Here is a 23484-nt window from a genome sequence, read left to right on the forward strand (position 1 = left end):
ACTCTGATGCATCCCTGCTATCCCAAAATGGTGAGGACCAGCTCTCAGGTAAAGGATTTGAGTATTTCTAAGTATTTTCTGCTTAACAGCTGAAACTTGAGCTATAGAAGTTGGATTGGAGAAAAGGATGGAAAAAAAAATCACATAAACTGATGGATTTGCCTGTACTACATATAACTTAAATTTACTGAAGCTGTAAGAGATGTACATAGCTGAAAGTCACAAAAAAGCCAACCACTGTTAAAAATATCTAATTCTCAGAAGGCAATTAATGCGAACAAGTGACAAAACAAACACTACCTATTTCAACACAGTTACTGCAGTTTGAAGTTCATTTTATTGTGTTTTATGGGTGAGATTGTTTACAGATTCAGGGTTAATGCCACTGAACTCCATCTTGACAGAGCAACAAAATAACTCCAAAACAGGCTAGAGCAATAAATATCAAACCATTCAATCTAAAATGTATAAATATAAAAGTAATTTCTGAAAATGTAGGAAAAGACAGGAATCCATTTTTCTGTTTTGGCCTTTTGTAGAGTAACATTGATGTGGTTCATCCGTATCACCTCAGATCCAGCACAATTATCTTTATGTCTTTCCCGACCACATGGGTACATGGCTGCAGAAGAAGTCAACCCGTTACTCTCAGAAATCTCAGTAAAATGCTCAGTTCATCCATGAACTACTTCTGTAAAAGACCACTGAAAAGAGCCTACCTGGAACAAAAAGTCTCAACTTTTTTCAGAGCTGGACTACCTTCTCATTATTGCTACACTCAATGATGAAAGAACAGAACAAAACAAAGAACTCTGACCTCTCCTTTTGAGGACTAATGCTGACATTCAGAGAGCTTGACAACACAGTTATTTCCAATATCTCTCAGCATGACTTCTCTGTATTGGATCATTTTATTTTAAGCTACAGGAGATGCTTCTGCAATTGAAGTTAACCTCATTGAAAAACCCAACCCTTAATTATTCAAAGTAAAGACTCATCAGAAATGTCAGTGTGAGCAGGAAGACAGTTCTGACTGACTGTACTGCTCAGTCATACACACACCATTTTGCCATTAAAACATCAAAAGATACAGCAGTTACAGAGAAATGCTTAGAGAAGCCAGGGCAAACTTTTGGCAATGAAGGAAATAAGACTTAACCTGCTTATAGCTGCATTTTTAAGTAGCTGGGATGTTTTGTTGGGACACTAAAATTGGAGAGATGAACAGATTCATCGCTTAAAAACGGAAGCACTCAAGAGTAACTCCCATTTGAAAATGTGGGTTTTGCTCCTTCTGAAAGCAGGTAAAAGTGGTGATGGTGACTGATAGTAACTACCTCTGGTTAACCACCATTTGAATGGCAGTTTGTAACACTCACCTCATGGCTTAAGTAATGGCTGCTTATTATCAGTCTCCTGATGTCTGCCTTAGTGAATTAAGGGTAATGAATTCGTAAAACAGGGGGAAAATTATTAAGGAATCTAATCTTAAGTTTCTGTTTGAAACATGGTCAGGAGGTTGAATAGTAAAACTGTGTAAAAGCTGCGTTGAATTATATACTTACATTAAATAACCTAGGGTCCTTTGTATGTGGATGGAATCCCTTCTTTTTACAAGCAGAAACTTCTAGCATGCCAGCATTAGTAAGTCTGAAGATGCCGGTGCTGAAAAGCAGAACATGAAACTCCTGTTACACACTGTTCCCACAGTACACGTCCAAGGTTTCACATACAACTTAGCTTTAAAGAAGGACAACAGAAGGGTGCTTGGTGACCTTCAACACGCAGGAGCCCCGGCTCAGTTGGATTTTTAAAGGTATTTTAAATCAAGGGGAGTTGTATTCCTGTAAAGGAAGAGATGATGAGGGGAAGGGGAGAAAAAAGATCATGGTACTGGTGCTGTTCCTGTTAGGCAGGTTAGGCCACTGAGGGATAAGGCTGGTTGAAACAAGAACAGATGTAAACCAGAAACTTGTGTTCTGGATTGCATTTCACCTAGGACAGCTGAAAAGAGAACGGCCTTTAAACCAGTTGTGTAAATGACTACTGGAAGTACATCCTCCCCACTCTTGTAGGTGATCATGTAACACAAAACATTAGAAAATGCACTGCTGCAATGCTTTAGGTATTGAATAAAATGTAACAAAGCCATCCATCTGTAAAGAAGATTCATACCTATTAACTACAGGGCAACACTCGACAAAGAGAAATGTTACAGGTTAGAGTTAGTTACAGGGTATCAGCATTCAACTGCGGGAGAGCTTTGTAAGAGCAGAAATTCGCCAAGGTATGAGGCATGCTCAGGGTTGGAAAGCCTAGTGCTTGTGCCCTTGCCTCTCAGTCTGTGTTCACAGCTCTGCCACCTGAAGGGCCCATTTAGGAAGGCAGGCAACCAGGGCAGGATTCACATCTGCTGAGGCAGAAGGCCAGACGGAAAGGCTGAAGAAACGCACACTCTAAACAACGGAGCTAGCCCTGGCACCCTGAAATGCCAAGCACACTGAAGGACAATCACAAATTCCCTGAGGTTGGAAGGAACTTCTGAAGACTGCCTGGTCCAAGCCCCCTGCTCTGGCAGAACCACCAGGTTACCAGGACCATGTCCAGTCAGGTTTTGCATATCTCCAAGGAAGCAGACTTCATGACATTTCTGGGGAACCAGTTCCATTACAAACCTTCACATTAATATTTGCACTATTCTATTTTTTCCAGATACATCGTTTGTAATTTATCAAATACAAAAATAGATCCTCATCATCAAAAAAGTGATGTTTACCCTTCTGCTTTGAAAATTGTAATTTTCATATCATTCTAGAGAAATAAGCCTAACCTCCCTCCACATGCTTAAGCAGACAGATTGAAGACAGATCTGTGGTAGGGCATTGGTAATGAGTACTCCAGAAGAATAAGCTGCTGTAATTATTACTTTGTTGATATAATTTATAAAAAAAAAAAAAATTAAAACCTGGGTCTGTGAAGTGAGGAGAGAGAAGCCAGAAACAGTACTGTACATAGAGGCTGACTGAAATGCAGGTCTAGGCAACTTACAGAAAACAAAGTCACAACACAATGTTCATGCTCTTCATGTGAGTTGACATGTACCCTTTGCATTTGATCAAATTTTATGACAAGAAGCAAAATTACCAAAATATTACTTAAAAAAATCAGAACTTACTCATTATGCTTTGGTGAACAAACAATTGCAATGGCCTCAGGCAACATTAGCTGATAAGAACAATGAGTATGAAGATCAACACTGGATAAAAATGCAGTTTGTGTTGGATGTGTCTACAAAAAGAAAGGGAAAACTCAACGTAATGAAATATTTCTTACAGATCAAGGTCAACACACATTCAAGAAGGAAAAATAATTTGTTACAAGTGAAAGCATCAGTACTTCCCCATGCTGGTTTCTAAAATTCACCTTAGCCCCGATTCTATATTGTTCTATATTGTTCAGCCTGGAGAAAACAAGGCTTTTCAGGATGAGATTAATGAAGGCAAGTTCACAATCAGATATACAAGCAATTTTCTGATCATGGGGGAAAAAGGTGAAGAAGCACAAGACAAATGAAAATTACTTAACTGCCCAAAATCCCTAAGAGAAAAATTAATATAATGTTTAAACAACACAGGGCTCCCCTCCCTGACTGTTGTGTGTGGCATTAGAAATTAATACAATACCCCTAAACCAACATAAAAAAAGTTGCAAAAGCAGTCCCACTGCGTCAACAGGATGCCTCAACTGTTCTCTGTGGAGGACGTGAGTGTTAATTTACATCACTATAATTTGAATTAAGTAAGCAAGTTTGTATTACTCCAGTTGTTTCTTTCATTTCTTTCTTTTTTTTTTCCCATGTAGTATGTAGAGCCAATATAGGAAAACCAGGATCTATGAGTTATACATACATGGATCCAACCCAAAGTGAGGAGATCATACTGATCCTGAATACCAAATAATTCTTCCACATTCTCCATGTCACAGTAGTCTGGTCCCGCCGTTTGCTTTGGCACTATTACATGTGTAATAGTAAATTCATTATGAGTCTGCAAAACAAGCATTGACTTAGGGTGGAACAGATTAACTAAGGAATAAATACCAAATGAAAACCTGAAAGATGTCAACAAAACAGTACAGCTCCACTGACTCCAGCTCCACTGACTCCAGCTCCACTGACTCCAGTGCAGCCCTACCAACATACTGCACCTAAAAATATTTCTTAGCATTTAATCATGAAAACATACAGGGTAGTATTAGTCACAACACAAGATTGCTGCATTGAAATGTTCTCAGAGACCAGTGTGAAAAGATTGTCCTTTAAAGTAATTAAAAGGACATAAAAGAGCTTTGAGAAAACTATCATGATTTTCTCTGAAACTTGGAACAAGACTAATACTGCTATTCTTTTTCTTCATGCAATTCAAATACACTTGGGATCATCTTTAAAATTCTTTCTGTCAACATCAGCCATGACATCTTTCCCTGCTCTCAAAGGACATTAAGTGTTATCTAGGTCAAAGGAAAAAAAAACAGAACAGCCTGAAAATCAGATGTTCTACAGCTTGATGGGGGGATTTCTGGTTTGTTGTGCCATTGTTAATTTGATGACTCCAGTGGATTCTGGCAGTCTTTATATTTCATTGTCCTGTAACTAAACCTCACTTACCTTAGATGAATGCCAGAGAAAGCACTCGAAAAAGCCTGTATTGTGCAGCATGCTGAAAAACTTGCTAGGCTCTCTAACAATAGCAGTATGCTTTGAGCAGATGTTTCCCCAATAAAGCAAGCCCACAGTGCTGAAGTGCCCACTCAGGTTATAATACGAAGTTGATTACATGGAAGGCTGACCATTTATATCTGCTTTTGCTCTGAAATCAATACATCACAGGATAATACAGCACTATCAAGTATGTCTTCCCCATACAAATGTGAGGGTTAAACTGTACCAGTTTTCCACAGAGAATTCCACATGTCTCTATTCCTCTTACTGTATTTGCCTCTGCCAGCAGCAGAAATTTGTGACAAAGATCCCTGGGCAAAATGACACCTCTGAGTGCTTCTGCCAATTGAGCTAAACAAGAATACAAAAAAAAATTAAAAAAGAAAGAAAAAAGAGAAAGAGAGATAAAAAGGCATTTACAGCTAACACAGCTAACAATGAAGATTCCTAAAAAAAGGAAACACACACAGTACCTTATACTATATTAATACAAGTGGAATAACTATATGTACTACATCATAGACTTCTAATGAGAATAAATCAACAGCACAGGCATTTCATCTAAATTGAAGTCAGCAACCCACAAGATATGCTCACTAGCCTGTCCCTGAGGTGACAGTGACCTGGGACCACCTCCCAGGCCAGGGCTTTCCAGGGGGAACCACTCCAGGTTCTCTTTCTGTTTCTTTAAGTCCATTGCAAAATTCAGTCTTCATTTCCAACAACACTAAATCTCAAGCTCTATATCCATCCTTTGGTACTCAAGCAGAAAATGTGAAACTGTGCGACTCTCCCTTGTAAAATGAAGAAACTATGAGGAACTGCTGTGTTTGCACAAACCTTTTCATGGTTATTTCAGTATGGACATCCTCACAGCAAATAAAGACATATGCAGGCAGATAAAAGAGGGGGAAAAATAAATGTCTGCACTTACTCTGAACAGCACTTAGAGTAGCTGCCGGCTTTAAGACCCGTTCTACTGGTGGTGAATGTCCAGCACAGCCAGAGGTGCCACTCCTCTCTTTTTTCTCCAGCAGCGCCGCAGATAAGGAGCTGTTCTCTGGTACAGAAATACAAGACAGCATACTTCCATCTATCTGTTCAGACATAACCACACTCTCTTTGAGTCTCTGATCTCGAGCTAGTTCTTGCTTCTTAAGCTGATCCTCAAAGAATTGAAACTGTTCCGACTCAAGCTGCTGCTGCCGCATATGTGCGATTCGTTTCTTCTCTGCCTCTATTAGCTTTTGGTGCTCTAATTTCTTCAGAAATTCAGTTTTACATTTGTTCTGAAACATACACAACATAGTGACATTCTCAGAACACCAAAAATGCTACAGAAAATGGAAGAAAAGGAGCAATCTAACAGTTCAATAAAACCATAAAATCCTGTCATTAAAAATGAACTCTTTTGGAACCTGGTTACTGAACTGGAAAATACAACTATATCCCCAAAGGTAGGATGGAAAACATAGCATTGATGGAGGGAACAAAAAAGATGTTTCTCAGATGATTTTCCCAAGACAAGCTTTTAAGCTATAGATCCTGTTTCCAGTGACTTCAATCTCAATTCAAATTGGAGCACATTTGGAGCCAAGGAATCTTTTCCACTTTTTGACATAAATATCAATTTAATTTTCTTTATAAGGGAGAATCATAGCACACCAAAAACCTATTTGGATGTTTGTAGACAGTTATTAAGTAAATATGGCAGCACATGTATTTCTTAGCACACATTTGCATTATTTATGTTTAAATGGGCAGCTGATTCTAAAGAAGAAATGAAAGTCATTCTTAAGCAGCCCAGGAAATTGTTAGGTTCCTGTAAAACTGGCATTTTACTGCTTAATTTTTAAGTTCTATCTGACAGAAAAATATTCACGTCAAGATTTAATAATCATATAAAACTTACTTTGTGTTGCATGTATTCTTGATATTCTAAGTTATATTTTTTTAAAAGATCTCTTTTGAGTTCGTCTGTCCGTGGAAATGCAACCTCCTTCAATTTCTTTGAGGTGGCATGGGGGAAAAAGATAGGTAAGTTTACTTTTCACTTTTTAAAAGAACCACCTGGAAAACAAACTCAGCTGTAACACAGATTTTTAAAAAATACAAAACAGAAAAACAACCTGCTCTTTTCACAGGAAAAAAAAATCAAAAGAGGAAATACACACTAAATCACCAGTTTATGAAACTTCCATAGTATATTGGTTCTAATAAAGATATATTGATTTAAATTAGTGAAAGGTGTGACATGGCTACTTCTTATCTCAAGGAAAGATTAGTTCTTTTACTAGGAGTCTGTTATCTCTGTCTTGTTTAATAGGTGTGTGGTGACTAATGCTTTTGTTGTAGGTGTAATTCATAAAAAAAAAGCTACGGCCAACTTAGAATTTCAGGTAGGATCATTGCATTTTTCTCTGAAACTTCCCAGTTAGAAATATGTCTGAATATGCTCATTTCCAAGTGGAGGGAAAAAAAAAAGTTTTTTTAAGAGATAGTTATGCCTGTAACTTTCTGTCACAGACCTGGCAAAACAACATTTCTTATAAAACAAAACCAATACCCAATGCTTTCTACTCATGTGAAGGCTACTACAAAATAATTCAGAGGCTGTAGGTGAGGGAAAAAGACTATGTGCTTAAACCTACTGAGTGCCATAGAAGAAAGCAATGCTAGATGCCCTTTTTCAGTAGGAATGTGGACCTACTATTGTGGTCCACAGTCAGAACTTTGGCATGAAGTGTTTTGGTTTTGAGCAAAACATTCAGTTTAACAGTAGAGAAAGCAAGTAAATATGCGGGCATGCAGCAAGAGACACTCATGGTCCTACTAGCAATTCTCACTGGGCAATCCAGCTGTTTCAAGTTCAGTATAAGGCTATACTTAAAATTTATTTAGGATTCATTTTCTAGAGAGAAAAAAAAAAGTAAAAATATATTGTATAGAAGAGGAGGGGAAAAATCTGGTAAAAACTAAGTAAATACATAATTGGTAATAAAGAAAGAAAAAAATATACTTCACTTATTTAGCAGAGTAAGCAAATACTGCACAGGCATCAGGAATGCCACACACTTCTCCTTCTGTTTGCAATAGTTGGTTTGGACCATTGTCCATTCACATAATTGGGAACAGAATCAAACTAAATACTGTTAACATGAGCATTTTTAATATGTAAACTTTCAGAAATAGATGTACACCTGAGCTCCCAACAACCTACCAACACACTCAGAGACCATTCTCATTCACATCTTAGATTAATAATTTAATTTCCAAAATAAAACATGTATGAGTAGTGGAGAAAAGTATCAGAAGATGAAGTTGTGATGGCTGCTATGGGCTGTGGGTGCTCTGGGAAAAAAGAAGCTATGGCCTATACGTGCTGGGAAAACAAAGAGATTGTGAGAAAAATATTTCATAAGACCAGGAAATCATAACCCCACCTTAATAATATCTTGTTTTTCTGGTACTGCACATTGGTGATAGTCTCGGTGACTGGGCAGCTTTTCCACAAACAACCTAGAAAATTGAACGTGCATGTATTTGCCTTAGTAGTCAGAGGAATATACATAATAGATTTCATGTTGGCAGAAAAATCAGTTTCATATAACTGTTAAACACTGAATTCCAGATGACTTGGACCAGGGTTCCACACACATGTTTAAACTAATACATTATAATATGGATCTGTATGGGACACACAGGATAAGGACAGGAGATTATTTTCCACATCTGATATATTTTGGTTTCCATTAGTACTGAGTTAGGTTCAAGAAGGGGCTAACTAGCAGCCAGCACCTAAAAATATCCCTCAAAAACACCCTCCACCCTAGTCAGTGTAAATAATTCTATTTCTACTCTCTTTATCTGTTCTTAGCCAAAATGCTGACTCTTCAATGGAAGACAAGAATCTAGCGCTGACTATCATTAAAGCAGGTATTTTTACCAGACCATGCTGCACAGCTACCAGCAGATAAATTATGGCAGCACTCAGCTGCAAAGAGATTGCAATGCACAGCTGCTTTCATTCTTTCAGCAATTTGCACAATATTCACCTCCAGACCCTTGTTTTATAGAGATAGATACTTTTAAAAAACAGGTGGGCTAAGAAAGGTTTGGTCTAGTTTTCAGAGTATGAAGAAAATAAGGAGAGAGAAAGGATGTCTCCTTTTTAAAAATTTTAAAATGTGCACATTAAAAAAAAAACAAACAACAAAACCTTTCAGAAGTAATAAAACAAACCAATCAATCCTACAGCAAAACTAGCTAGGTTAAAAGTTTAAATCTGCCAGCTGTCTATTTTGAGGGTTGTAATGAAAGCTGGACAATTTTGTTCTTTTGTGGTGAGGAGAATAATCATACAATGAACATACACAGTAGATTTTGCATTTATTCCTGTAAGAAACAATAAATTATACTTAATTCTTTCGGGGGAAAATAAAAGAAAAAAGGAAGAAAGAAAACATTTTTCTCAGGCTTTTTAAGTGTTGTGCAATACTACCATACTTAACATCAGCAGATGCTCATAGGACATGACTACTAAAGGCTCAGAATTCTTATTTAAACATTGCTTTTAAAGCAAAAAATTATATTTAAGCAACATGTTGACATATAAAGAATAATCTAGGGGAAACAGTGTTCATGGTATGGCCTGGCAGAGTAAACTCAGATCTCTGTAGGTTAGGTTAATTCATGCCTGGCAGTTCACATGTGTATAGGGCAACCATATGAAAAGGTGAGAGGAAGTTTTAGCAAAGTCCATGCTCAGCATAGAAGATCTCCAGAGAACAAAGCTGCTCTGCAAGAACACATTAAACGAGTTTCTCCTTATCTAAATGGGTTCTCAGTGCAGCTCTCCATTTCAGCTTACTCAGAATTATAAGCTGTAATGGCTACAAGTGTTTTCTTACGTTATGAACTTATTATAAAACACAAAGGCGTTCTCCAGGTTTCCCTCCTCCATGTACACCGACGCCATTCGCTCCATCTCTACTCCAGATCTGAAGTAGCGCCGTGGAGTGATGTCCTCATTGATTGTGATGTTGCTGCCAAGCTTGCTTAAGGCACGTACTCTCTCCTCTGGGCTCACAGAGATGTCTGTGTGGTCAGGAATAGCTACGAGCTTTCTCTGAAAAAGAGCAGTCTGATTAGCAAAGAGAATATTCCGTTTCACTTTCAGTAAGTGGTTGCAGTCAAGATGCTCACGGGAAATCTTCAGGTAGTTTTTTTTCTGAAAATAGGCATTGGTTTCCCCACCTCTAGACACAGTTGAAACATTCCAACATATTTCTCAATTGCAAGTAAATTGTGATCAAAAAGAAAAGTATTCTTATTCCCTCTGAAAACAACAACAAAAAAAGAGATAAAATTAGGAAAATACCTGTAAGAAAAAAAATTAAGTAAATTGCTGTAGAAATTACCAAAGGCAATACAAAGTGTGTCCTCTTTTAAAGCCCCCACACATGAATTCTACAAGGTTCTTTTTTAAGTTACTGAAATAATTTGATGGATGTCCTGAATACTCAGACTCCGATTACATGATGTATAGAGTTTGACTGCTAGAAACAGTTCAGCAAACAAAGAGCAATAAGCTCCTCTGGTCAGTCAACAGTTCATTTTAATCTACATTTCCAGTTTTAAATGAGGCAATTAAAGACTAAGAAGTTAGAACTAATTACTGAAGAAGAACCGATCGTTACCTTCCTGTTAAATAATAAATAAATAAATGGCTTCTGCAAGTTATTTCCTCTTTGATGAAATTTTTTACTCTTCCTATTCAAAATGCTCATTCCAGCTTCTTAAAAACCTAGTTGCTGAGACTCCATAAATGACACATACAGAAATATAATAAATTCCAACGAAACCATCAGGCAGAACACGGGAGGAATGTGGCAGCATACAGGAAGAGACCATGGAGCTGAGAGCCACCACAGCTAAACAGCTCTCTTGAAATCTTCCCTGCTTGAAAGAGAAACTGCTCAGCCACTGAAGCATTTCTTTGTAATACATACCAATGAGCTGACAGTGAATGGTTGCTCCATGCTGTTGTCAGCCTGCAAACCAAGGAGATTGCTCTTTTCCTCCAAAGTCTCCATCTGGCTGAAAAGGGCAGTATCAATCCTGAGCTCAAGATTTGCAACCAGATGTCTCAGCGTTTAATAGCCCAAGGGAAACTGGAATATAGATATGTTGATTGTGGTCATGTGCTGGAAAAAATAAGTCATTCAGATTAGAAATATATTCAAATGTCACATAAGTTTGCATGCCAGAACTCACTCATTACTTAGGTGGTACAATACTTCCACATTTAATAATAATTTAAAACTTAGCAGGTGTCTAGAATTTAAATTGGGAATCCATAAGGGCTTATAGTACAGTTGTGGACTAGTTGACCTGTACTAAGGTTATTTCAGCAGATTTGAACACAATACATTATTTTCACAATTTTTATAACAACTTGACCCCACCCCCAACTTTCAAGAATTAGGTGAAAAACACAGAAGTTTGAGGAGCAATCACAGAACCTGTGCTTTCTTGAGCATATGTTTTGACAAATACATTTATAAAAAGTATGAATCTGGTGTCTTTATTTCCTGCTAAGCCTATAATGAAAAATAAAACTTTACACACAAGTTTGTATCAGCAACATAAAGCAGAAAAAGTACTTCAAAGACCATGTGTTACACCTGCACAGCTTGCTGATTTCAACACTCTAAATGCAATGAACTCTGATGAGTCAACGGATAAAAATTCCTCCTTGCACGGCTTTGAACAAGTAAAGAGGAAAATGTAGATATTGTGGTCATCAAAACAAAAAACCAAAACCAAAACCAGGAAACCCAGCTCTGAGAGAGGAATGAAATATTTAAACTACACAGGAAATGTGAAAATTAAGTTTCTAATGTGTTTTTTCACTTTGCTCTGCTCAATCAAAACAGATTAGATCCTGCATGTTGAAGGCTCTTTACATGTTGTAATATAAATATGCTTATGGTTTTGTAAAAGTATAGAGTGGGTTCAGCAAAGATATTTTATCAGCATACCTTTCTCTAGAGGCCAGAGGACTCTGGGTTAAAGAAAATAACTCTATGTGTGTATTGATTTTTGTGCCTGTGTCTTCCTCATTTTTCTTTCAAAAAGCAATATTATCTACTAGATCAGTCCTTAATTTTAAATATTAGTGCAATTCAATTTCAAGAATTTTTGCTAATTAAGGTATCCAAACTGCTTGCACAATTTGTAACCAAAAAAATGAGCAAAGCTTATACATCTGAGAAAATAACCTTAGTTGTGGTTGCAGTGCTAATAAAAACAGTTCTCTAAACAATTTATTTTATGTACATGGAGCTCTGGTGTAAATGATCAGCTTGGCAGGAGAGCCTATTCATTGCCTATTCACAAACTGTAGAAAGCCCCCATGGGACAAGGATAATGAAATATTTTTGCTTTAGCCTGCTCCAAGAAACATTCAGCTTTAGGGCTTGTTCCACCTGAAACCCTTTTTCATTGAAGCCCTGTAGATGTGGAAAGCTGTGAAAGGAGAGAGCTAAAAGCTTGGCCAGTGCAGTCTGCCAGACTTCTGGCCCTGCAGCCCAGATTCTAAGCAGGAATAAAATCTTCAATGAGAGACTCTGCATTCATATGCTTTGTAAAACTCGGGAACAGAAATCAAACCCAAACCAACCAACCAACCAACCAACCAACCAACCAACCAACCAACCAACCAACCAAGGACCTAAAAAGCATATATTTTACAAATATTTATGCATTCACTCATCCATCACTTATGAATTTTTTATTTTATTTCCCCTAGAAGCGTCTGAGACAGCTAAAATACTTGAATGGAAGAATGGATGCATTCAAGTATGCATCCAAGTATAACAAACTGCAAAATGTTCTAGTCACTCATGTATATAAAAAATTATTCAAAAGTAAAGGTGCAGAAATGTATTGCTCTCCAATTTCTTATTTAATTTAGTAGCTTCTGGCAAGAAAGCTTTTCTGTAGCAGTTTTTCATGCTGCTTTTCAAGGCTTTCTCCCTTAACAATCCTTCCACAAAGCCTAGAGAGGAAATGGACATTTAGGACAAAGCTCGTGAGATGCTTCCCACTGAAGACATGGAATATGGATCAATGCTTCTTTCAGTTGCCACTCCTTGGAGATCTTTCGATCTAGCTGGTAGGCAGGTGCAAAAAAGTTAGTGCAGCAAGTGGCAAACACAAGACACACTAATTATGGGTTTGGTTTGGGTTTCTTTGGGCCAGTACTCCCAGAGAGATCTTTATTAAAGAAGCTTGTGGTATTCCCCAGTCAAAATCTCTTTGGAAATGCCACGGAAGACATCATGGAACCCTTTACATTCAAATATTTCTCGACTTTGACTGGCTCTAAGAATATTAAAGTTATAAACATAATTCAGTGAACTTTTAACCTAAAGAAGCATTAGTTATAACAATTTTTTAACGTGTAATACCAAGTGTTTTAAAGAGGAGACATCTGGTGACAGCAGAAACTCACACTTCCCCAAAATTGTGTCAGAGCTTGGAAAGGATGAAGAAGGTCTGCAAAAAACATAAGACATGCCGCAGTGAAAGAGCTTAGCAGAAGAATGCCTGCAAATAAAAGAAGAAACTAGCTTTTTAAATTTAGTTTCAGGAACACACTAAAAACAAGACACTGCTAATAAAGAAGAAATACTAAGATGAATTTGTATCCCTTGTACAAAGATGTCATGTAAGACTCAAATATATTCATTATTACAGGTGGCAGTGTAACTTGAGAAAAAAGAAAACCTATAAAGAATGTGGGCTGACTTATGACTGCACTCCCATATATTATCCTTAACACGTGGACACGCTAGCAGAACTATGAATAATTAAAATGAGAGTTAAGCTTTACTAAAAACACCACCAGAGGCAGGTCTGCCAGCTGCCTGGAATGCCTCTGTGCATAATGTTCCTCGTGGCACAGCTTCACAGTCACCTTCAGCTGGTTGAAGGGCACGACACTGCCAAGGGGCTCCCCTCACCCTCACCATCCTTCCTTGTACTCTCACTTTGTTTCCTCCACTGACTTCAAGGCAAGTTGAAGCTGATCCAAATTAAAATTAAATGAGGTTTTACTTCCTTCTCAAAATCAAAATGCAAAGGAGCAGGCAGAACCATGAAGCCAGCAAAGCAGACAGATTTATCACTTTCTGAGGCAGTGCTGTCCTAGATTGATAGGAGCTGGCTTTGAAAGGGCACCCTAAGTGCTTGTATAATGCCTACAAAAATTGCCCAGTTCTGGCAAGTGAGTCTTGCCAAGTTACTTGTTTTCTGGAAAAAAACTTATATTTCACTTCACAAGAGTAAAGATAAATTCAAATATCAAATCTCCCTGTATAGTTGAAATTATTTATACTCAAATATACAAAATACTTATGCTAATACAGTGAACTATACTCAAACCTCACCCACAGAGGATAAATATCAATGCTAGCTTGAAGCTGTCTTAGTCTATTAGATTCCAAAGTGCTCAAAATTCTAAGAGTAAATATGCATTTTTTTACTTTACTATTTCAAGCATTCCAGTGAACTTAGATGGACTTAGGTAATGTTTGTTTGAGGAGAAATGCTAGGACATTTAGCATTCAAATTAAGATTTTTTCTAATTATGAGTGTTCTGATAGTCATTACTAGAACATAATAATCTAACATCTATTCAACAGTTAAGAAACTTTTCTTGATTTAATTGGGAATAGTACTTCTCACCAAATCCCATTTACTCCTCAACAAGCATTTGTTTTCCTATGTGTCCCATCTCATTATCATATGTATTAACCCTTGAAAAAACCAGATTTATTAAATCAAAGCCCTTCAGTAACAGGAAATAGAGCAAACTGAGAAAATCAGCATTTTAAATGGCATTGAAAGTTATTCTTTCTGTTCAGGCTAATAAGCATGGTACCAGGAAAATGAAAAGCAGAGAGAGCAATTCTAAGTGAAAGTACATGCCAAGAGTAGTACATGAAGATAGAGTAATCATATCAAATACCTCAGGAGTAGGCTCATGAGACAGAGGTGGTGTGAGAAGATCTGGGGAGCACATGCACAAACAAACCCTTCTGAGAGTTGCAATATCACAATTCACCACAAATTCTCCAAGGCCCTCACAGTTTGCTGCATGCTGGCATTTCAGAGTTGCCAGGGACAAACAAGGCACTCTGGTTGTGCTCAGAGCCCGACAGGCATGGCCCTGCTGACTTTCTGTGCTACAGAAGTGTGGTGTGATAGTGAGAGGTGACACACATGGCTGCACAGCGAGGCTGTGGCGGCTCCAGTGCTGCTGGAGCTCCACAGCTGGTGTTTGCAATGCCTGCAGTGCAGCCAGGGCACAGCCTGGGCACAGAGAGCATGTCCCTTGCTGGGACAGACTCTGTAATGTCCTTCCCTGATATCACCTCCCTGTGGGTTATAAACCTGTCCCAGCCAAGCCAGGGACGCCGAGCAGGACCATGTTCTTCCCAAGGATGCACACAGGGACTGCCAGCGGGAGCTGTGCTGCTCCAGCTCTCTGGAGAGGGCACAAAGAGAAATTCAGGGTGTCCGGACTTCCCAAAAACTGACTGCAGAGCACAAGCACTGAATTTTAACTCCTCGTCATCATCTGGAGGTTGCTTTCCCCTCTTTAGGTCTTCAGAAGAGGTTTTAAAATGTTGAATGAGATTTTTTTGATTTTTAAACAAGTAAGTAACAGAGTAACTTCAGTAAATATTAGTTGAATATGTAATTTTCACTTTGTAACATTAATTTCTTTGAAACATTAGTTTCCTCTTTGAAACATTAGTTTCCTCTTTGTAACAAGTTTTGAAATTTCAAGGGAATTAATCATAACACTGACTTCATTGCTATCAGCAACATTTATAAATATTTTGACTATTGGTTTCACAAAAAATCTTCATTAAAGAGATCACTGGTAAAATTTTCCAAAGCACTTTCTTCATGCAAAGGTTAGGTTAAAAATAATCTTTGCAATTATTTATTCTCGGAACATTTTTAACCGTGGATTATTCCAGAAATACTCATCCTTTTGTTTGATATTTTTGTGGAATGGAAAGCTTCAATGAGGTTCCCACCAAAATCATTCACTTCACTCCACTGGGATCAGGATTCTTAAAGTATATCTAGAAATATTTGCTAACATAGAAGCTAAAATGTGGCATAGTTCTACTTTTTGAAACAATTCTTGAGACAACTGCTCTGCACCCATCCCATAGCAAGATGTGGTGGTTTGTACAAATTTCCTGAAATAGTTGCCTGTCAGTCTCCTTTAGACCTGAGAAGGACCAACTGGTGTCTGATTTTTAATACTGACAGATTGTTACACCAGTGAGAAAGTTTAGGCACCTTAGTGGAACACTCATGTAAAGATAAAAACCCCAGGAATCTCTTTTTGTTCCGGCCTCTCAGAAGGCAAAGAGCTGGGCTGGGCCTGGTCCTGCATGGCCTGTGGGCCCGGCTGGGCCTGGCTGGGCCGGGCAGCGGAGGGGAGGCCCTTGGGCTGCTGAGATCCCGGCTGCTCCCCCTCCACCCAGCACGGCAGAAATGCTGCCCTGGCACCCAGAGGCAGCTCTGGCAGGGCCCACCTCACCATGGCACCCGCACGGCCTGGGGGACACACATCTGCTATCCTGGGCCAGTCCCCAACGCGGCCTCAAATGCTCAACCACAGCTGCTCCAGCCGCTGCCCAGGCAAGGCATGAACTCTTTCACTGCCCAGGATGAGACTGGCAGATGCTCTGCTCTTGCTCCTGAGTGAAAGAAAAAGATTGGGATGAAGACACACACAGAAACAGCAGGAAAACACCTGGAAAAAATATAAAATGTGGAAGGGATTGATGGACATGCCTCATTCTTGGTCTGAAATTTCTCTTTTTTAAGCTGTGGAGAAGAGACTCTTGTTTCCCTATAACTCATAGAAATGCATTATGGGGTGGATGAGATGTTCTAACTCTAGGTATGAGCAGAGGCATTTGTGCTAAAGTATGGCTGTGATCCTATCTCGTTTGAATAGAGAGGAGATGAAGATCCCTGCTGCCCCCCATGGAAGAGAAGAAGAAAGACCTCTGTTTTCAAAGATGAAGAAAGCTTTTGTTTGAATTGTTACAATCCTTAAAGTGTGCCCCATGAGTTGACATGGTCCTCGATAAAGATTATGGGAAGACTGTTAGTTGAGGACGGGATTTTTACACAGTGATCAGACCTCCACTCTCCTGGGCAGCTGATCACTGTGACATTGAGGCCATGAGAACATTGTTTCTTGAGTAAAAATCTCCACACACTGAAGAGAAGTCTCCTCTCCCAGGTAAATTGGTGAAAGACTATTTTTAGAGATGTCAAACTGAATTTTTCTGTACCTTGTCAGTGTGAAAGAAGAGAAGTTGTGGTGGCAGGAGAAGTGTTCTGAAAGTTTTATTCTAATCCTGATTTTTTCTTATAATTTCTGGTAATTAAGTTTTTCTTTGTACCCTTTAAAGTTTGAACCTGTTTTGCCTTCCTCCTAATCCTATCTCACAGCAGGAAACGAGTAAATAATTCCAGTGGGTGCACTGGCGATTTAGCCAGCGCTAGACCCATGACAGTAACTGGTGCATTGGCCAGGAAATTTCAAATTGGTGAACTGAAACCACTACACAAGAAAAAGCTTACTTTAATATTGTCATGAGAAGTTAACACAATCATACTTCATGTTACTATATTAGGAAGTGTGATGATTACAGAATCCTAGAATAAAGATGCATCTCAAACCATAAGGAGGTCAGTCCTCATTAAAATAGCCAAATTAGCAAGTGCAAATAACACCTTTCAATTACCCATAGTGGAACTAAGTTGTCTCAGCAAACTTTAAATAGGTCATATCAGTGACTGCCAGATGAAGGCAAAGGACCATTTCATGCCAATAAGTTACCTATGAAGCAGATACTTAAAATTCTGTACTTGGAAATGGATACTCAAGTGAATTTGGTGAAAAACAGGTTAGAAATACAGGCATCTGCCTCATCCAGCTCTTTTTTAAATGCCAGGCTATATATTGGCACAGCACATAATCGTTTATACACACATTTAGGTTTGATATGTGCTAAATACCAGTCTAAATAGCAAACTGCTTTCTGTTGGTTCTCTCCAAAAAGAAACAGCATGTTCATCTGTCAACATGCTTTTTGTAACAAGCATTCATCATCACAGCAAGTGATTCAGCTGGTATAGTAAGTAGTCTCTTCTGGAAAAAAAAAAGCAACAAAGCACTGAATGTCATGGCAAGATCATTCTCTTGTGCAGAGGAAATACCCAATCAACAAAACTCAACAGAATGGCCTTTCAATGAAAGGAATCACTGTGAGGAGCCAGTTCCTGAAAACCCCGTTTCTTTCAATGGAGAAGTTGCTCTTTACAGCTGCTACTAAGCTCAGCTCTAGAAAAACCCATCTCAGCAACAGTTCATAGTTTGACACTGTTCCTTAGCTTCACAGTTCCATTTAAACAGCAGATCCAAGACCTCCTCCCACTCCACTAACTCCCAGAAGCAGCTTCTGAGCTATACAACCATCTTCTCCTAGAAGCAGGGCAGGAACATTTCCTCCTTCTCACTGGTGAAGGATCAGGGCCTCCCATGTTCCAGCACACTGCCTAGAGGCCTCTCTGCAAACTGTGTCAGTGGCAGATAGACAGCAGCACCTCATCTGCTTGGGTGCTGAGAGGGAGAAACTATGGGCAGGGAAGATCCTTCATGCACAGGTCTGCCAAACCCAATCCTTGCTTATATGCTTAGGCCACTCAGTGCTGTACCTTGCATCACAAATCTGAGCTTTGTTTTAATCTAAAAAAGGAATGGGTGACACAAGGGTCTGTTTTCCCACTTCAAAACGAAGTTTGAATTAATTATCTGAAGACTGTTATAGCTGTTCTGCAAATATTTTGACTGCTGCAATTAGTCAGCGTAGTTACTTGGATATCATTGACTACCTGTTTTCTAAGGACAGCATTCATCTTGGCACAGGTACAAACACTACTGCATGAAGAAGCTAGGTTAATAAAATTAGATTGCTACTGGGTGTGCTAAGACTCTGATAAACCACCACAGTACGTAGGTAATGTCCAACATGGCATGCGCAAGAACCTGACTTTTTCTCCCGACAGAGTATGTGAATGCAAAACCTACAGGTTTCTCTCTCCTACTGCTTCAAAGCACAGAGGAGAGCTCTGACTGCCAACTATTTTCTCATTCATTTTTATGCAGGCTGTTTTGAAATCAACATCTCGTATGGTTGTGCTACTATAACATAATACTATGCATTTGAGTTGTACACATAGATGGCTGCTCGCTACCAGATTCATTATTATGCTCTGTCTACAAAGATATTAGTGACTTTTAACAGAATGTCCTGGAAAATGGACTGGAAATATTGAACATTCAATATTAATTCATGTGCATTCGTGAACTAACAGTTCTTTCTCTTGTGGATTCTCGTGTTAAAATGAAACACAGTCTTTCCTCCCCCCTCCTCTCTTTAGTGACACCATTCAGTTTCAGCAAAAAAGCATTTTTAACATAATGGATAAATATCAACCATGATAGAATGTCTTGGATTACAAGCAAAAGCCTTCTTAGGCAGTTGTGAAATATACTTATGCAACACAGAACAGCATCTTTCCAGTGACCCACTAAAAGGATGTTCTAGACATGGTGTAGAAAAACAATGACATTTCCTTCCTTTGGGAAATCCACAACAATCCCCCAAGAAAATTGCACCAGGGCACAGTGACCCAGAAGAGGACAGAAGTAGAAGAAAGAGCTGTTTTTATACAATTTGTCCTTTGATAATTCAACTGAAATACTGAAAAAAAAGGATATACTTGCAATTCATTACATCAGTGATAAAACTAACTTCGACCATGAAGACAAGAAGCTGTGTTGCTAGGGGAAACAAATGAGAGGTTAAAATCAGCACAGAGGCCTGCAACTTCACAGCCTTCTGAGAAACAAAGCAAGCATGATTCCTTGCAAAGCCTTAGGTTTCACTGATTTTTTCTGTCTGTATCCCTATCTCTCCCTCAGGGCCTAGAGGGGTTAAGAATCTTCTGGTTCTTCCTAGAAAATGCAATGATTTCTTCTGCAAAACATATCCTACCTAATTTTAGAATACTTTCAGACTCCACAGCATAAGGACACTTGTTAATTCAGTAACTGGTTGCAACAATCAATTTCTGTTTCTATCTGATGACAAATTCTTATGCTGCCTTACTTTTTATAGCTCAAAATATAGGGTACAAAATAAAGGAGAGCCAAATTTATTTGACATTTCTGACATAGAACTTCACAGTTCATTTGAAGACTATTAAAGTATCTAAAAAGAATGAAGTTTGGTTTTTGGCCTCAAACCTAGAAAAAATAATGCAAAGAATTCTGACTGTTTTTATACAAATGGTTGAATATGGAAAGGTCAGGTAAGAAATGGACAGTGAGATTACCTACAGGATGAAGTTTGATCAATCAGTATGAATATCTACCATTTAATCTCACATATTTCTGAAGTACAATGCTTATATTCAAATAACACAGTTCATTTCATAAGGAAATCTTTGATCTCCTCCCCTATTCTAGATGATTCAGGATGTAACATGCTATGAGCAAAAAAGCCCAGGAAAAATAAGAGGAATGTCTGGCTCTATGAGAAGAATTCGGTGAGCTTTAGACTGCTTGGCCTACTTGGATGGTTGCAATATTTAATTTCTCTTACTTAAGTTTCTAAGATTGACAGTGGTAAGCACATGTTTTATAGCAACACTGGCTGCAACATAGTCAGCTCACAGAGCTGCTTGACAGTCAGCTGAATTATCCAGAATATCAAAGCTGAGCATGATGATTCCTGGTTAACATTTTGTACCCTTGCAGGCCAACAAGCTATTCATCCCATTGCACAGTCTACCTTTGCGCCTTTCAAATTATTTGCCCATTGATCTTTGCAGCCTATACAAGCTCCTTTTTATATCAACATAGAGCAATAGATGTCTCTGAAGGCTTTTTGACAGTGCCTCAGAGATGCTAAAAGAGGAAGATACTTCCTACGTTGATTATGCGGAGAGCCCACAGCTTCCATAACGCAATTCCATGTGTTGTGTGCTGAGCTGTGACTCACCAGAGCTGCCAGTAGGAAGTGGTAGGCAACGGGTTGTGTCTGAGGAGCTGCCTGACTCACAGCATTACTGAGAGCCATCAGCAGCTGGGCAAGATGGAAAAGGCTGGATTTTTATAATACTAATTTCTTTGCAACAACAGTACTGAACCACTGCACAAGAAAGATAATTTTCTTTCATGGACTGATACTTCTATTTATAATGGAAAGCACGACTTGAAAATATGTCCTGGCATGACAGTCTAAATGTTCTAATTTTATTAAAATGGTATAGATGAAGACTTCCCTTTACATGGTACCAAACTAATTTTCAGAACACAAATTGAAAGTGTCACCTTTGGTGCGGAAATAACATTTCAGGAGTCTGACAAAACCAGAAAAAGCCATTACTCATACGCGTCCAGTAAACAGAGATCAAATACTTTGTGTTACGCAGTATTTGTTCAGTGCCTTCATGCACAAGTCACCTTGCCATTCCCTCAGCAGCTGAAGATTTTACAACATCCCTCACCTTGAGCTATACTCTTCCCGATCTTGGTGATTAACTTCCAGGAAAAGCCCTAAGGCCTAACCTTGAGCATGTTTCATGCACATAAAGAAAACCACATAGGAAATGCCTTCGCTGTGTCTGCAGAGCAGTATCAAGCAACACAAATGACTGTAGGATTGATCAAGACAATTTTTAAACATAATGTTACAAAATACCCCCTTGCACTTAGAGTCATTTAAAATACTGTATACACACATGCACAAATACTCCCAACTATGAAATTGGTACCTACAGATTATACAGAGTTTGGGATGAAAGCTTCCTGCATTCCTATAGCATCCTGTGATCTATGAAACTCCAGACTTGTCAACCCTGGCCTTTGGTTTAGTTATCCAAACACTTTGCACTTAGACATGCAATATACGAGCTGTAATGCATTCAGTACATGAGAAAACTCATCTGTTTCAGAGTATATTGCCTGAGCAGCACCCAGAACAACAAATCTGGGCTCCATTCTCCTGGGAATATTCAATGAAAGTCTGGGTCTATATCCTATTTTCTCGGACTTGGATGCCTTCAATGAGGAGAATCCCCATTCTGTGAAGACAGAACTTTCTCAAAGCTGGTCTTCACCTGGGGAATGAACGTCCTGGGAAGTACACTGTCTCCAAGATCTTATAATCTCCCTACTTCCTATTCTCAGTAGAAGGTGGTATTTTTCCTGCCCATGACTTTTCAGAGCATTCAGAACCAAAATAATTCCAGACCAAGAGGAATTCCCCCAGAAGAGACTTTTTTGCATCCTTCTGAAACACGGCAACACTTGCAAGAGTGAGTTACATTCCTCAGTGCACGCCAGAAGGACACCTGATATTCTACAGAGGTCAAAAGGAGATAGGTACAAAACCAAGTACATGAACAGAAAAAGCAGAGAGTTACAGATGCTCAGCGAACACAATTTCTACTGCTTTAGATTCTTTCACTTTCTGTTCCTACGATCATCTTTCACAGGTATATGGAAGTCATTTAAAACCAGAATATTGTTATCAGTTTGATGTGTCTCTGGCACACGGTAACATTCCGGACTCCCCACCACACTGCCGCCACCTCTTTGCAGACGCAGTGGAGTCAGCAGGTTCAGCCGGCCGGGCTCGCTGCCCGCCGCCTCCCGCACAGCCCCGAGCCCCGGTGCCACCGCGCTGCCCACGCTGCTCGCACGCCCCGGAGCCGCTCCCGCCCGGAGTTCCGCCCTGCCCGGAGGAGGGCTGTTTCCGAGAGGCCTCCGCGGGTCGCCGCACCTGACACCGGGGCGGGGACGGGACGCTGGCCGGGCCGAGGGGCGGATGGAGCTGGTACCGGCCCCCGCTGGCACGGCTGCGGCCCCGGAAGGGGTACGGGCCCCCTGTCGCTCTGGCGCAGAGCAGCGGGATGGAGGCGGGAGGCAGCGCCGCGCCCCGCGCTCCCCGCAGCGGGAAGGGCGATGCTGCTTACCGGGTCTCGCATCCGAGCGAGCGGCGCCTGCCGTGGACAAAGCGCGGGGCGGGGGGAGGCAGGAGCGCCGGGGCGGCCTGGGCCTCCCTCCTCCTGCTTGTCTTTCTCTTCCTCCTCCTCCCGTCTCGCCTCGGCTCGCCCCGCCGGGACGCGCAGCCCCGGGCGCCGTGCGCGGAGCGGCCCCGGGCGGGCAGGTGGCGGCGGGCACCGAGCGCCCTGCGCCGCCGCAGCCGGGCCGTGTCACCGTGCGGGGCGAAGGGAGGAGCCTGCGCCGCGCCGGGCGAGCGGCGTGGCCGCGTCCCGCTCTGCGCTGCGGGCTCCGGCCGCCGCTGCGGCCCCGCGGCTGCCGGGGGGCGAGGGCAGAGCGTGCTGGGGTGCAGCATGGTCCGTGCGCACCTGGCATGTGTCCCCTCCGCGTTTCCCACGGCCCCGGTGTCAGCCCGGCCATCGTTTAGTCAGTCCTGATCTGCTTGGGTACCCGAGGTTATGCACAGCTCACCTGGGCTCTGCTGATCTTTGGGAAGGGCTAAGTGAGGGGGAACAATGTTAGCACCTTTGCGGAGGAAGCTGAGTGTAAGGAGGAAAACTGAAGGTGTGGTTGTCAGTGT

General features: G+C 40.2%; 1 protein-coding gene across 4 annotated transcripts; it reads right to left on the reverse strand.

The window, feature by feature from the left end:
• Positions 1 to 318: 318 nt before the first annotated feature.
• STAMBPL1 (STAM binding protein like 1) lies at positions 319 to 23057 on the reverse strand. 4 transcript variants are annotated; one of them, XM_033065744.1, is made up of 12 exons: positions 22877 to 23057; positions 13195 to 13282; positions 10732 to 10926; positions 9631 to 9848; positions 8164 to 8239; positions 6633 to 6728; positions 5655 to 6009; positions 4947 to 5071; positions 3909 to 4046; positions 3176 to 3288; positions 1566 to 1665; positions 319 to 622 (listed from the first exon to the last, which is right to left on the reverse strand). In XM_033065744.1, the coding sequence occupies exons 3-12, from the start codon at positions 10813 to 10815 to the stop codon at positions 566 to 568; spliced, it is 1362 nt and encodes a 453-aa protein (XP_032921635.1). In that variant the 5' UTR covers positions 10816 to 10926; positions 13195 to 13282; positions 22877 to 23057; the 3' UTR covers positions 319 to 565. The 4 variants fall into 4 exon arrangements, with proteins under 4 accessions (XP_032921635.1, XP_032921636.1, XP_032921637.1 ...); XM_033065745.1 differs by lacking the exon at positions 13195 to 13282 and having other exon boundaries at positions 10732 to 10893; XM_033065746.1 differs by lacking the exon at positions 13195 to 13282 and having other exon boundaries at positions 4989 to 5071.
• Positions 23058 to 23484: the final 427 nt, after the last annotated feature.

This window comes from Catharus ustulatus, chromosome 8, assembly GCF_009819885.2.
Source record: "Catharus ustulatus isolate bCatUst1 chromosome 8, bCatUst1.pri.v2, whole genome shotgun sequence".
In the NCBI taxonomy this organism is placed as follows: domain Eukaryota; kingdom Metazoa; phylum Chordata; class Aves; order Passeriformes; family Turdidae; genus Catharus; species Catharus ustulatus.